General features: G+C 40.7%; 1 protein-coding gene across 1 annotated transcript in view; it reads left to right on the plus strand.

Annotated features, from left to right (window-relative positions):
* Positions 1 to 15,358, plus strand: part of EFEMP2 (EGF containing fibulin extracellular matrix protein 2) — an 85,020-nt gene that overhangs the window by 53,694 nt on the left and 15,968 nt on the right. The window contains exon 8 of the mRNA XM_053720041.1: positions 6,285 to 6,404. Within this exon, the coding sequence (XP_053576016.1) occupies positions 6,285 to 6,404 (120 nt within the window). The remainder of the gene's footprint in view (positions 1 to 6,284; positions 6,405 to 15,358) is intronic.

Consider the following 15,358-nt stretch of genomic DNA (forward strand, 5'->3'; position numbering starts at 1 on the left):
CCCAACAAAATGTGCTCCCAATGTAATGTTCCCCCAATGAAATGTTCTTCTAATGAAATGTTTCCCCATAGAAATGTGCTCCCAATGAAAAGTTCCCCCAATGAAATGTGCTCCCAATGAAATGTCCCCCCCATTGAAATGTGCTCCCAATGAAATGTTGCCCCAATAAACTGTGCTCCCAATGAAAATTTCCCCAATTAAATGTTCCCCCATAGAAATGTGCTCCCAATGAAATGTTCCCCCAATGAAATGTGCTCCCAATCAAATGCCCCCCCATGAAATGTTTCCCCAATTAAATGTTCCCACACTCATTTAAATGTCAGTCCTCTCCAATTTTGATCTACCCACAACCTATGACTTATTGTCTACCAGTTTAAGACCAGTGATATAAAGTATTTATTTCTTCTGTTATGTGTGATCAGTCCACGGGTCATCATTACTTCTGGGATATAACTCCTCCCCAACAGGAAATGCAAGAGGATTCACCCAGCAGAGCTGATATAGCTCCTCCCCTCTACGTCAGTCCCAGTCATTCTCTTGCACCCAACGACTAGATAGGATGTGTGAGAGGACTATGGTGATTATACTTAGTTTTTATGACTTCAATCAAAAGTTTGTTATTTTACAATAGCACCGGAGCGTGTTATTACTTCTCTGGCAGAGTTTGAAGAAGAATCTACCAGAGTTTTTTACTATGATTTTAACCGGAGTAGTTAAGATCATATTGCTGTTCTCGGCCATCTGAGGGAGGTAAAGGCTTCAGATCAGGGGACAGCGGGCAGATGAATCTGCATTGAGGTATGTAGCAGTTTTTATTTTCTGAATGGAATTGATGAGAAAATCCTGCTATACCGTTATAATGACATGTATGTATACACTTCAGTATTCTGGGAATGGTATTTCACCGGAACTACTCTGTTAAAGGTCACTAATCCTTTTAATAAATATTATCATGTTAAACGTTTTTGCTGGAATGTAGAATCGTTTACATTGCTGAGGTACTGAGTGAATATATGTTTGGGCATTATTTTCCACTTGGCAGTTATCTGCTTTAAATTGTGACAGTTTCGTTTCTCCTCACTGCTGTGTGTGAGAGGGAGGGGCCGTTTTTGGCGCTCTTTTGCTACGCATCAAAAATTTCCAGTCAGCTACTATTATATTTCTTGCATGATCCGGTTCACTGACAGATCTCAGGGGTCTTCAAACTTCTTTGAAGGGAGGTACATTCTCTCAGCAGAGCTGTGAGAATTTTATATTGACTGTGAATAAATACGTTACTCTATAATTTTTTATGTCAAATTTAGTTATTGTTATTTACTAATGGGAACAAACCTTTGCTAAAAGTTGGGTTATTTTAAAGTCGATGCTATAACTGTTTTTCAGTTCATTATCTCAACTGTCACTTAATCGTTTAAGTACCTCTTTGAGGCACAGTACGTTTTTGCTAAAAAAGATTATAACCAGGTTGCAAGTTATTGCTAGTGTGTTAAACATGTCTGACTCAGAGGAAGATATCTGTGTCATTTGTTCCAATGCCAAGGTGGAGCCCAATAGAAATTTATGTACTAACTGTATTGATGCTACTTTAAATAAAAGTCAATCTGTACAATGTGAACAAATTTCACCAAACTGCGAGGGGAGAGTTATGCCGACTAACTCGCCTCACGCGGCAGTACCTGCATCTCCCGCCCGGGAGGTGCGTGATATTATGGCGCCTAATACATCTGGGCGGCCATTACAGATAACATTACATGATATGGCTACTGTTATGACTGAAGTTTTGTCTAAATTACCAGAACTAAGAGGCAAGCGTGATCACTCTGGGGTGAGAACAGAGTGCGCTGACAATACTAGGGCCATGTCTGATACTGCGTCACAGCTTGCAGAGCATGAGGACGGAGAGCTTCATTCTGTGGGTGACGGTTCTGATCCAAACAGATTGGATTCAGATATTTCAAATTTTAAATTTAAATTGGAGAACCTCCGTGTATTACTAGGGGAGGTCTTAGCGGCTCTCAATGATTGTAACACCGTTGCAATACCAGAGAAACTGTGTAGGTTGGATAAATACTTTGCGGTACCGGCGAGTACTGACGTTTTTCCTATACCTAAGAGATTAACTGAAATTGTTACTAAGGAGTGGGATAGACCCGGTGTGCCGTTCTCACCCCCTCCAATATTTAGAAAGATGTTTCCAATAGACGCCACCACTCGGGACTTATGGCAAACGGTCCCTAAGGTGGAGGGAGCAGTTTCTACTTTAGCTAAGCGTACCACTATCCCGGTGGAGGATAGCTGTGCTTTTTCAGATCCAATGGATAAAAAACTAGAGGGTTACCTTAAGAAAATGTTTGTTCAACAAGGTTTTATATTGCAACCCCTTGCATGTATCGCGCCGATTACGGCTGCGGCAGCATTTTGGATTGAGTCTCTGGAAGAGAACCTTAGTTCATCTACGCTAGACGATATTATGGACAGGCTTAGAGTCCTTAAACTAGCTAATTCATTCATTTCGGAGGCCGTAGTACATTTAACCAAACTTACGGCTAAGAACTCTGGATTCGCCATACAGGCACGTAGAGCACTGTGGCTAAAATCCTGGTCAGCTGATGTTACTTCTAAGTCCAAATTACTTAATATACCTTTCAAGGGGCAGTCTTTATTTGGGCCCGGTTTGAAAGAAATTATCGCTGACATTACAGGAGGTAAGGGTCACGCCCTACCTCAAGACAAAGCCAAAGCTAAGGCTAGACAGTCTAATTTTCGTCCCTTTCGGAATTTCAAAACAGGAGCAGCGTCAACCTCCACTGCACCAAAACAGGAAGGAGCTGTTGCTCGTTACAGGCAAGGCTGGAAACCTAACCAGTCCTGGAATAAGGGCAAACAGGCTAGGAAACCTGCTGCTGCCCCAAAGACAGCATGAATCGAGAGCCCCCGATCCGGGACCGGATCTAGTGGGGGGCAGACTTTCTCTCTTCGCCCAGGCCTGGGCAAGAGATGTTCAGGATCCCTGGGCGCTGGAGATCATATCTCAGGGATACCTTCTAGACTTCAAATTATCTCCACCAAAAGGGAGATTTCATCTGTCAAGGTTGTCAACAAACCAGATAAAGAAAGAAGCGTTTCTACGCTGTGTACAAGATCTGTTATTAATGGGAGTGATCCATCCAGTTCCACGGTCGGAACAAGGACAAGGGTTCTACTCAAACCTGTTTGTGGTTCCCAAAAAAGAGGGAACTTTCAGGCCAATCTTAGATTTAAAGATTCTAAACAAATTCCTAAGAGTTCCATCGTTCAAAATGGAAACTATTCGGACAATCTTACCTATGATCCAAAGGGGTCAGTACATGACCACAGTGGATTTAAAAGATGCTTACCTTCACATACCGATTCACAAAGATCATCAACGGTATCTACGGTTTGCCTTCCTAGACAGGCACTACCAGTTTGTAGCTCTTCCATTCGGATTGGCTACGGCCCCAAGAATCTTCACAAAGGTTCTGGGTGCCCTTCTAGCGGTACTAAGACCGCGAGGGATTTCGGTAGCTCCGTACCTAGACGACATTCTAATACAAGCTTCAAGCTTTCAAACTGCCAAGTCTCATACAGAGTTAGTTCTGGCATTTCTAAGGTCGCATGGATGGAAAGTGAACGAAAAGAAGAGTTCTCTTTTTCCTCTCACAAGAGTTCCATTCTTGGGGACTCTTATAGATTCTGTAGAAATGAAGATTTACCTGATAGAAGACAGGTTAACAAAGCTTCAAGATGCATGCCGTGTCCTTCATTCCATTCAACACCCGTCAGTAGCTCAATGCATGGAGGTGATCGGCTTAATGGTAGCGGCAATGGACATAGTACCTTTTGCACGCCTACACCTCAGACCGCTGCAATTGTGCATGCTAAGTCAGTGGAATGGGGATTACTCAGATTTGTCCCCTACCCTGAATCTGAATCAAGAGACCAGAAATTCTCTTCTATGGTGGCTTTATCGGCCACACCTGTCCAGGGGGATGCCATTCAGCAGGCCAGACTGGACAATCGTAACAACAGACGCCAGCCTGCTAGGTTGGGGCGCTGTCTGGAATTCTCTGAAGACTCAGGGATTATGGAATCAGGAGGAGAGTCTCCTTCCAATAAACATTCTGGAATTGAGGGCAGTTCTCAATGCCCTTCTGGCTTGGCCCCAATTAACAACTCAGGGGTTCATCAGGTTTCAGTCGGACAATATCACGACTGTAGCTTACATCAACCATCAGGGAGGGACAAGAAGCTCCCTAGCAATGATGGAAGTATCAAAGATAATTCGCTGGGCAGAGTCTCACTCTTGCCATCTGTCAGCAATCCACATCCCGGGAGTGGAGAACTGGGAGGCGGATTTCTTGAGTCGCCAGACTTTTCATCCGGGAGAGTGGGAACTTCATCCGGAGATCTTTGCCCAAATACTTCGACGTTGGGGCAAACCAGAGATAGATCTCATGGCGTCTCGCCAGAACGCCAAACTTCCTCACTACGGGTCCAGATCCAGGGATCCGGGAGCGGTTCTGATAGATGCTTTGACAGCACCTTGGAACTTCAGGATGGCTTATGTGTTTCCACCCTTCCCGCTGCTTCCTCGATTGATTGCGAAAATCAAACAGGAGAGAGCATCAGTGATTCTAATAGCGCCTGCATGGCCACGCAGGACTTGGTATGCAGATCTAGTGGACATGTCATCCTGTCCACCTTGGTCTCTACCTCTAAGACAGGACCTTCTGATACAGGGTCCATTCAAACATCAAAATCTAACTTCTCTGAAACTGACTGCTTGGAAATTGAACGCTTGATTTTATCAAAGCGTGGTTTTTCTGAGTCGGTTATTGATACCCTGATCCAGGCTAGGAAGCCTGTTACCAGAAAGATTTACCATAAAATATGGCGCAAATACCTATACTGGTGCGAATCCAAACGTTACTCCTGGAGTAAGGTTAGGATTCCTAGGATATTGTCTTTTCTACAAGAAGGTTTAGAAAAGGGTTTATCGGCTAGTTCTTTAAAGGGACAGATTTCAGCTCTGTCCATCTTGTTACACAGGCGTCTGTCAGAAAATCCAGACGTCCAGGCCTTTTGTCAGGCTTTAGCTAGGATCAAGCCTGTGTTTAAAGCCGTTGCTCCGCCATGGAGTTTAAACTTAGTTCTTAACGTTTTACAAGGTGTTCCATTTGAACCCCTTCATTCCATTGATATAAAATTGTTATCTTGGAAAGTTCTGTTTTTAATGGCTATTTCCTCGGCTCGAAGAGTCTCTGAGTTATCAGCATTACATTGTGATTCTCCTTATCTGATTTTTCACTCAGATAAGGTAGTTCTGCGTACTAAACCTGGGTTCTTACCTAAGGTAGTTACTAACAGGAATATCAATCAAGAGATTGTCGTTCCATCCTTGTGTCCAAATCCTTCTTCAAAGAAGGAACGTCTTCTACACAATCTGGATGTAGTTCGTGCCCTCAAGTTCTACTTACAGGCAACTAAAGATTTTCGCCAAACTTCTTCCCTGTTTGTCGTTTATTCTGGACAGAGGAGAGGTCAAAAAGCTTCTACTACCTCTCTCTCGTTTTGGCTTCGTAGCATAATACGTTTAGCCTATGAGACTGCTGGACAGCAGCCTCCTGAAAGAATTACAGCTCACTCCACTAGAGCTGTGGCTTCCACTTGGGCCTTTAAGAATGAGGCCTCTGTTGAACAGATTTGCAAGGCTGCAACTTGGTCTTCGCTTCATACTTTTTCCAAATTTTACAAATTTGACACTTTTGCTTCTTCGGAGGCTATTTTTGGGAGAAAGGTTCTTCAGGCAGTGGTTCCTTCTGTATAATGAGCCTGCCTATCCCTCCCGTCATCCGTGTACTTTTGCTTTGGTATTGGTATCCCAGAAGTAATGATGACCCGTGGACTGATCACACATAACAGAAGAAAACATAATTTATGCTTACCTGATAAATTCCTTTCTTCTGTTGTGTGATCAGTCCACGGCCCGCCCTGTTTTTAAGGCAGGTAAATATCTTTTAAATTATACTCCAGTCACCACTTCACCCTTGGTTACTCCTTTCTCGTTGATTCTTGGTCGAATGACTGGGACTGACGTAGAGGGGAGGAGCTATATCAGCTCTGCTGGGTGAATCCTCTTGCATTTCCTGTTGGGGAGGAGTTATATCCCAGAAGTAATGATGACCCGTGGACTGATCACACAACAGAAGAAAGGAATTTATCAGGTAAGCATAAATTATGTTTTAGCTCTGCTTTCCTTCTAGACATTGATGAATGCAGTTACTCCAGCTATCTGTGCCAATACCAGTGCGTGAACGAGCCTGGACGCTTTTCCTGTGCGTGCCCTGATGGATACCAGCTGCTGGGAACCCGGCTCTGTCAAGGTCAGACATTTACTCCTATTAAAATGTTGGTTAAAAACTTACTGCAGTTAATAAAAAAATGCTTTATATTAGAATGACCTGATGCCACCAAACTTAACCTAGAAATGCACAAATCCTGTCCCTGACTCCACCCCCACAAAAGCCCCATGATCACTTGGCCCGCCCCTTAAGTGTCCAGGCTCCTCCCATAAACATCTCTTTATTCTAGTCCTGGATTTGAAAATTCAAATGTTGGGAGGTGTGAAGCCCCCATTGGTTGAATATCCACAACATTTAGAAAATCTGATAGTAATTAAATGACTGTATTTGAATGAGTATTGCTTATAGAATGTACTTAATATTCAAATTGCTATTAAACTGATATTGAGTGTATTCTAATGGAACTGTGCAATAAGATACAAAACAAACACAATTGTACAATACCTCCAATCCTGTGAGAATTTATTTTTTTAAACTGTTTTTATTTCTTTCTTTCAAATAAGAGAACAAGTATAAATCGCACACATCATATCACACACGTACAGACATATTAAATGGCATCCAAGTGAAATCGCCATTGTAGTGGTTATTGTAAAATTAAAAAATTCCATATTCAGGGGTTGACAGACGTAGGATGAGATAAATAATTTATTAGGAGCCAGAAAGTTACTTTGTATGTCAAAGAATAAAAAAAAACATAATTTATGTAAGAACTTACCTGATAAATTCATTTCTTTCATATTAGCAAGAGTCCATGAGCTAGTGACGTATGGGATATACATTCCTACCAGGAGGGGCAAAGTTTCCCAAACCTCAAAATGCCTATAAATACACCCCTCACCACACCCACAATTCAGTTTAATGAATAGCCAAGAAGTGGGGTGATAAGAAAGGAGCGAAAGCATCAAAATAAGGAATTGGAATAATTGTGCTTTATACAAAAAAATCATAACCACCACAAAAAAGGGTGGGCCTCATGGACTCTTGCTAATATGAAAGAAATGAATTTATCAGGTAAGTTCTTACATAAATTATGTTTTCTTTCATGTAATTAGCAAGAGTCCATGAGCTAGTGATGTATGGGATAGTAGATACCCAAGATGTGGAACTTCCACGCAAGAGTCACTAGAGAGGGAGGGATAAAATAAAGACAGCCAATTCCGCTGAAAAATAATCCACAACCCAAAACAAAAGTTTAATCTTAATAATGCAAAAAAACTGAAAATATAAGCAGAAGAATCAAAGTGAAACAGCTGCCTGAAGTACTTTTCTACCAAAAACTGCTTCAGAAGAAGAGAAAACATCAAAATGGTAGAATTTAGTAAAAGTATGCAAAGAAGACCAAGTTGCTGCTTTGCAAATCTGATCAACAGAAGCTTAATTCCTAAATGCCCAGGAAGTAGAAACTGACCTAGTAGAATGAGCCGTAATCCTTTGAGGCGGGGATTTACCTCCTCAAAGCATGATGAATCAAAGACTTTAACCAAGACGCCAAAGAAATGGCAGAAGCTTTCTTACCTTTCCTGGAACCAGAAAAGACAACAAAAAGACTAGAAGTCTTTCTAAAATCTTTAGTAGCTTCAACATAATATTTTAAAGCTCTTACTACATCCAAAGAATGTAAAAATTTCTCCAGAGAATTCTTAGGATTCGGACACAATGAAGGGACAACAATTTCTCTACTAATGTTGTTAGAATTCACAACCTAAGGTAAAAATTGAAATGAAGTCCGCAACACCGCCTTATCCTGATGAAAAATAAGAAAAGGAGATTCACAAGAAAGAGCAGATAACTCAGAAACTCTTCTAGCAGAAGAGATGGCCAAAAGAAACAAAACTTTCCAAGAAAGTAATTTAATATCCAGAGAATGCATAGGTTCAAACGGAGGAGCCTGTAAAGCCCTCAGAACCAAATTAAGACTCCAAGGAGGAGAGATTGACTTAATGACAGGCTTGATACGAACCAAAGCCTGTACAAAACAATGAATATCAGGAAGATTAGCAATCTTTCTGTGAAAAAGAACAGAAAGAGCAGAGATTTGTCCTTTCAAGGAACTTGCAGACAAACCTTTATCCAAACCATCCTGAAGAAACTGTAAAATTCTAGGAATTCTAAAAGAATGCCAGGAGAATTTATGAGAAGAACACCAAGAAATGTAAGATTTCCAGACTCGATAATAAATCTTCCTAGACACAGATTTACGAGCCTGTAACATAGTATTAATTACTGAGTCAGAGAAACCTCTATGACTAAGAATCAAGCGTTTAATTTCCATACCTTCAAATTTAATGATTTGAGATCCTGATGGAAAAAAGGGCCTTGAGATAGAAGGTCTGGTCTTAACGGAAGTGTCCAAGGTTGGCAACTGGCCATCTGAATGAGATCCGCATACCAAAACCTGTGAGGCCATGCTGGAGCCACCAGCAGTACAACGAACGTTCCATTAGAATTTTGTAAATCACCTTTGGAAGAAGAACTAGAGGCAGAAAGATATAGGCAGGATGATAATTCCAAGGAAGCGACAACGCGTCCACTGCTTCCGCCTGAGGATCCCTGGACCTGGACAGATACCTGGGAAGTTTCTTGTTTAGATGAGAGGCCATCAGATCTATTTCTGGAAGTCCCCAGATTTGAACAATCTGAAGAAATACCTCTGGGTGAAGAGACCATTCGCCCGGATGTAACGTCTGGCGACTGAGATAATCCGCTTCCCAATTGTCTACACCTGGGATGTGAACCGCAGAGATTAGACAGGAGCTAGATTCCGCCCATACAAGTATCCGAGATACTTCTTTCATAGCCTGAGGACTGTGAGTCCCACCTTGATGATTGACATATGCCACGGTTGTGACATTGTCTGTCTGAAAACAAATAAACGATTCTCTCTTCAGAAGAGGCCAGAACTGAAGATCTCTGAAAATCGCACGGAGTTCCAAAATGTTGATTGGTAATCTCGCCTCCTGAGATTCCCAAACCCCCTGCGCTGTCAGAGATCCCCATACAGCTCCCCAACCTGACAGACTCGCATCTATTGAGATCACAGTCCAGGTTGGACGAACAAAAGAAGCCCCTTGGACTAAACGATGGTGATCTATCCACCACGTCAGAGAGTGTCGTACATTGGGATTTAAGGATATTAATTGTGATATCTTTGTATAATCCCTGCACCACTGGTTCAGCATACAAAGCTGAAGAGGTCTCATGTGAAAATGAGCAAAGGGGATCGCGTCCGATGCAGCAGTCATGAGACCTAGAATTTCCATGCACAAAGCTACCGAAGGGAACGATTGAGACTGAAGGTTTCGACAGGCTGAAACCAATTTCAGACGTCTCTTTTCTGTTAGAGACAAGGTCATGGACACTGAATCTATTTGAAAACCCAAAAAGGTTACCTTTGTCGAGGAATCAACAAACTCTTTGGTAAATTGATCCTCCAACCATGTCTTTGAAGAAACGACACAAGTTGATTCGTATGAGATTCTGCAGAATGTGAAGACTGAGCAAGTACCAAGATATTGTCCAAATAAGGAAATACCACAATACCCTGTTCTCTGATTACAGAGAAAAGGGCACCGAGAACCTTTGAAAAGATCCTTGGAGCTGTTGCTAGGCCAAACGGAAGGGCCACAAACTGGTAATGCTTGTCTAGAAAAGAGAATCTCAGAAACTGATAGTGATCTGGATGAATTGGAATATGAAGGTATGCATCCTGTAAATCTATTGTGGACATATAATGCCCTTGCTGAACAAAAGGCAGAATAGTCCTTATAGTCACCATTTTGAATGTTGGTATCCTTACATAACGATTCAATATTTTTAGATCCAGAACTGGTCTGAAGGAATTCTCCTTCTTTGGTACAATGAATAGATTTGAGTAAAACCCCAGACCCCGTTCCAGAACTGGAACTGGCACAATTACCCCAGCCAACTCTAGATCTGAAACACATTTCAGAAACGCCTGAGCCTTCACTGGGTTTATTGGAATGCGAGAGAGAAAAAATCTTCTCGCAGGCGGCCTTACTTTGAAACCTATTCTGTACCCTTGTGAAACAATGTTCTGAATCCAAAGACTGTGAATCGAATTGATCCAAATATCTTTGAAAAAACGTAACCTGCCCCCTACCAGCTGTGCAGGAATGAGGGCCGCACCTTCATGTGGACTTGGGAGCTGGCTTTGACTTTCTAAAAGGCTTGGATTTATTCCAGACTGGAGAAGGTTTCCAAACGGAAACCGTTCCTTTAGGGGAAGGGTCAGGCTTCTGTTCCTTATTCTGACGAAAGGAACGAAAACGATTAGCAGCCCTGTATTTGCCTTTAGATTTTTTGTCCTGAGGCAAAAAGGTTCCTTTCCCCCCAGTAACAGTTGAAATAATAGAATCCAACTGAGAACCAAATAATGTATTACCTTGGAAAGAAAGAGAAAGCAAAGTTGACTTAGAAGTCATATCTGCATTCCAAGTTTTAAGCCATAAAGCTCTTCTAGCTAAAATAGCTAAAGACATATACCTGACATCAATTCTAATGATATCAAAGATGGCATCACAAATAAAGTTATTAGCATGTTGAAGAAGTTTAACAATGCTATGAGTATTATGGTCTGACACTTGTTGCGCTAAAGCCTCCAACCAGAAAGTGGAAGCAGCAGCAACATCAGCCAAAGAAATAGCAGGTCTAAGAAGATTACCTGAACATAAATAAGCTCTCCTTAGAAAGGATTCAAGCTTCCTATCTAAAGGATCCTTAAAGGAAGTACTATCCGCCGTAGGAATAGTAGTACGTTTAGCAAGAGTAGAGATAGCCCCATCAACTTTAGGGATTTTGTCCCAAAACTCTAATCTATCAGATGGCACAGGGTACAATTTCTTAAACCTTTGAGAAGGAGTAAATGAAGTACCCAGATTATTTTATTCCCTAGAAATTACTTCAGAAATAGCATCAGGGACCGGAAAAACTTCTGGAATAACTATATGAGGTTTGAAAAACGAATTTAAACGCTTAGTAGATTTAGTATCAAGAGGACTAGATTCCTCCATATCTAATGCGATTAACACTTCTTTAAGTAAAGAACGAATAAATTCCATTTTAAATAAATATGAAGATTTATCAGTGTCAATATCTGAGACAGAGTCTTCTGAACCAGATAGATCCTCATCAGTAACAGACAAGTCAGAATGATGGCAGTCACTTAAAAATTCATCTGAAATATAAGAAGTTTTAAAAGACCTTTTACGTTTACTGGAAGGAGGAATAACAGACAGAGCCTTCCTAATAGATTTAGAAACAAATTCTTATACATTAACAGGAACATCCTGAGCATTAGATGTTGAAGGAACAACAACAGGTAATGGATTATTACTAATGGAAATACAATCTGCATTAGCAAGTTTATCATGACATTCATCACAAACTACAGCCGGAGGAACAGTTACCACAAGTTTACAACAAATGCACTTAACTTTGGTAGAACCAGCATCAGGCAGCGTCTTTCCAGAAGTAGATTCTGATCCAGGGTCAAGTTGAGACATCTTGCAATATGTAATAGAAAAAACAACATATAAAGCAAAATTATCAAATTCCTTAAATGACAGTTTCAGGAATGGGAAAAAATGCCAATGAACAAGCCTCTAGCAAACAGAAGCAATGAAAAATGAGACTGAAATAATGTGAAAAAAAGGTGGCGACAAGAATGACGCCCACATTTTTTGGCGCCAAAAATTACGCCCACATTATTGGCGCTAAATACAATGCCTATATTTTTTGGCGCCAAGTATGACGCCACATCCGGTGACGCCGACAAAAATTACGCCCACATTTTTGGCACAAAAAAACGTCAGAACACAAAAAAACGTCAAAAAAATGACGCAACCACGAACAACTTCCGGCATCAATTAGGACGCCGGAAATGACAAAATTTTTGCACCAAAAAAGTCCACGCCAAAAATGACGCAATAAATTGAAGCATTTTCAGCCCCCGCGAGCCTAACAGCCCACAGGGAAAAACGTCAATTGAAAAACTTTTAAGGTAAGAAAAAATAATCATTCATATGCATTATCCCAAATAATGAAACTGACTGTCTGAAATAAGGAATACTGATTACCCTGAATCATGGCAAATATAAGTTTAAACACATATATTTAGAACTTTATAAATAAAGTGCCCAACCATAGCTTTAGAGTGTCATAATAAAATAAGACTTACTTACCCCAAGACACTCATCTACATATAGTAGATAGCCAAACCAGTACTGAAACGAGAATCAGTAGAGGTAATGGTATATTAGAGTATATCGTCGATCTGAAAAGGGAGGTAGGAGAAGAAATCTCTACGACCGATAACAGAGAACCTATGAAATAGATCCCCTAGAGGAAGACCATTGTATTCAAATAGGCAATACTCTCTTCACATCCCTCTGACATTCACTGCACTCTGAGAGGAAAACCGGTCTCCAGCCTGCTGCGAAGCGCATATCAACGAAGAATCTAGCACAAACTTACTTCACCACCTCCATGGGAGGCAAAGTTTGTAAAACTGATTTGTGGGTGTGGTGAGGGGTGTATTTATAGGCATTTTGAGGTTTGGGAAACTTTGCCCCTCCTGGTAGGAATGTATATCCCATACGTCACTAGCTCATGGACTCTTGCTAATTACATGAAAGAAAATAGAATTAGAAATTTAGGAGCAACAAATCTCTGGTACCTGGAATTTGTCAAGACATGAAAGGACAGTGAACGCTATGAGATTTGTATATAAAGTGTGGTATGCATAAAAAAAACAACATTGCAATATATTGTTATGATGTATTTTGCCCCATTTTCAAGTAATTTAGCTCTAAATATTAAGCACTTTCTAATACTCAGATCTTGGAATGTCCCTGCTGACTTCTCAAGGCCAACTCTGCTAGATATCACACATGTGCATGCAGCTAATTTGGCCTGATCCGAATGCTGAAGTACGTGGCCGTTCATGGCATTCGGCTCTTTTCGGAGCCGGATATCTGCTTGCGAAAGTGTAACACACTAAGATCTGAATTTGCAGCCGTGATTGTCGGCATTCGGATGAGCCGGAAATAGCTGAATGCACATGTCTACTAGATATCGGTCCCTAATCGGTTTTATCTGATAACAACTTTAGAACAGAGTACTTTATACTAACTTTATGACTGTGGCTAACCTTGTTGTCTGCAGACTAAAGCCCTGATTGGCTACTCAAAATAAGGCAAATAGTGGGTGGAGTTTAGCTATTTAAAAATAACTGTAGTAAAAAGGATGTCAATTTGTTTAAAAATGTTACGACTTTGCTGATGTTATTCTAGAGCAACACAACAGAAATGTCTTGTAATTACAAGGTGTTTACTGTCCCTTTAATGCAGAATGATGATGGCAGAACTTTTTGGGACTCAAAAACGATCACAAACTTATAATGTCGAACAGAAGTAAAAAGCACACAACATTGGGCGAATTAAGGAGAAGAAATGCGATCTGGCATGAGAATGATGTGACTTAATAAACCATATATTACAGACCCATAGACTGAAAGTACTTATAAAGACAAATGTAAAACACCACCGTGATGACACCTCACTTTGAGTTCCAATCGTGTGGCTATCACGGTGCTAGCTTAAAGTGCTGTCCCACAATAAAAGATTGAAACTAGGCTTACCACTCTTCTGTCAGGACTTGCCTGCCCTGTGTAACCGGCGATGACTTACAGGGATTCGGAAGGTTCCATGAACACCCTCTGTATGATAACAGCAGCCAGTCCTTGTTAGCGTGTAACACTTACACAGAAAGTGTGCAGCCTCGCTATGGTGCCGGGAACAATGTCAACGGCACAGGCAGTGATGCTGAAAGCTCTGGGGCGCTCCACTCCACCCCTCAATTCAAAATATCTAAAAGTAATGCAGCAAAGTAGCAGTTCCAGTGTCAAAGACAGGCCTGGACAGAATTATATGGTTAAAACGTCCATCTTATTAGAATGCATATTTAAAAGAACAAAAGGGCACAGCAACCAGGAACTACAGCTGTCTTTGATACTAGAACTGCTACTTTGTTGCATTACTTAAAGGGACATTAAACACTAAATACATGCTAGATAGAATGATGCATTCAAAGAAAAGATTAGTCCATGACTAACATGTAGATGTATTTTTTAAAGTTTCATTAGTTGTTTAAAAAGTGACAAAATAAGTGTAAAGTTTTAGTGTCTATAAAACACTGGGAGCTGCCATGTTGTAACTTGTGTTACCTTCTCTGTTGTGGCCAATTAGAGACAGTTATAAATTGGTCACTAGAGTGTGCAGCCAATGGTTGTGCTGGATTTAACAGTGTTCTGCACTTCCATTTCTAACAGGAACTGAAAAGCTCACAATTTCAGAATGGAATTACAGGCAAAGAGGACAAAATAAATAATGAAAGTATATTGCAGAGTTGTTTTATTATATACAATTTATCATTTTATATTACCATCTCAAAGTGTTTAATGTCCCTTTAATGGTGTGACTTACACTAATACAGAACTCCCAATAATCCCCTGCAGGAATGGTACAGTGAAACTGAGTTCCACCACCTGTACCAAATGTGATGTAACCACTACACCCGTCTTTGTTTGCATCGTGAAACTAATCAATACTCTAGGATCAATCACACATTGTTTCAGGAAGACATCTCACACACATTAAACAGAAACACAAGAAGTGCTTATAAAATAAAATACATTTTAAATGACTTTAATATTAATTTAAGCAAAGCAATTGGTTTAATTGTATAGCAGTCACAGTTGTTTGTATGGATTATTGCAGACATATATTTGTATTTAATAAATGAATCTGTCTTATTCATTCTTATTGCAAAGCTAAGACTGGGTTTGCACCTGGCCGTGTACTCAATGGTGTATTCTCCCTATAAAGTGTTTATCTACTCATGGGATCTCTGATACAATCGGGTTTGTGTTCACACACAGACTCATTAAGGGGCTA

The sequence above is a fragment of the Bombina bombina genome, chromosome 7, assembly GCF_027579735.1.
Source record: "Bombina bombina isolate aBomBom1 chromosome 7, aBomBom1.pri, whole genome shotgun sequence".
NCBI classification, from domain to species: domain Eukaryota; kingdom Metazoa; phylum Chordata; class Amphibia; order Anura; family Bombinatoridae; genus Bombina; species Bombina bombina.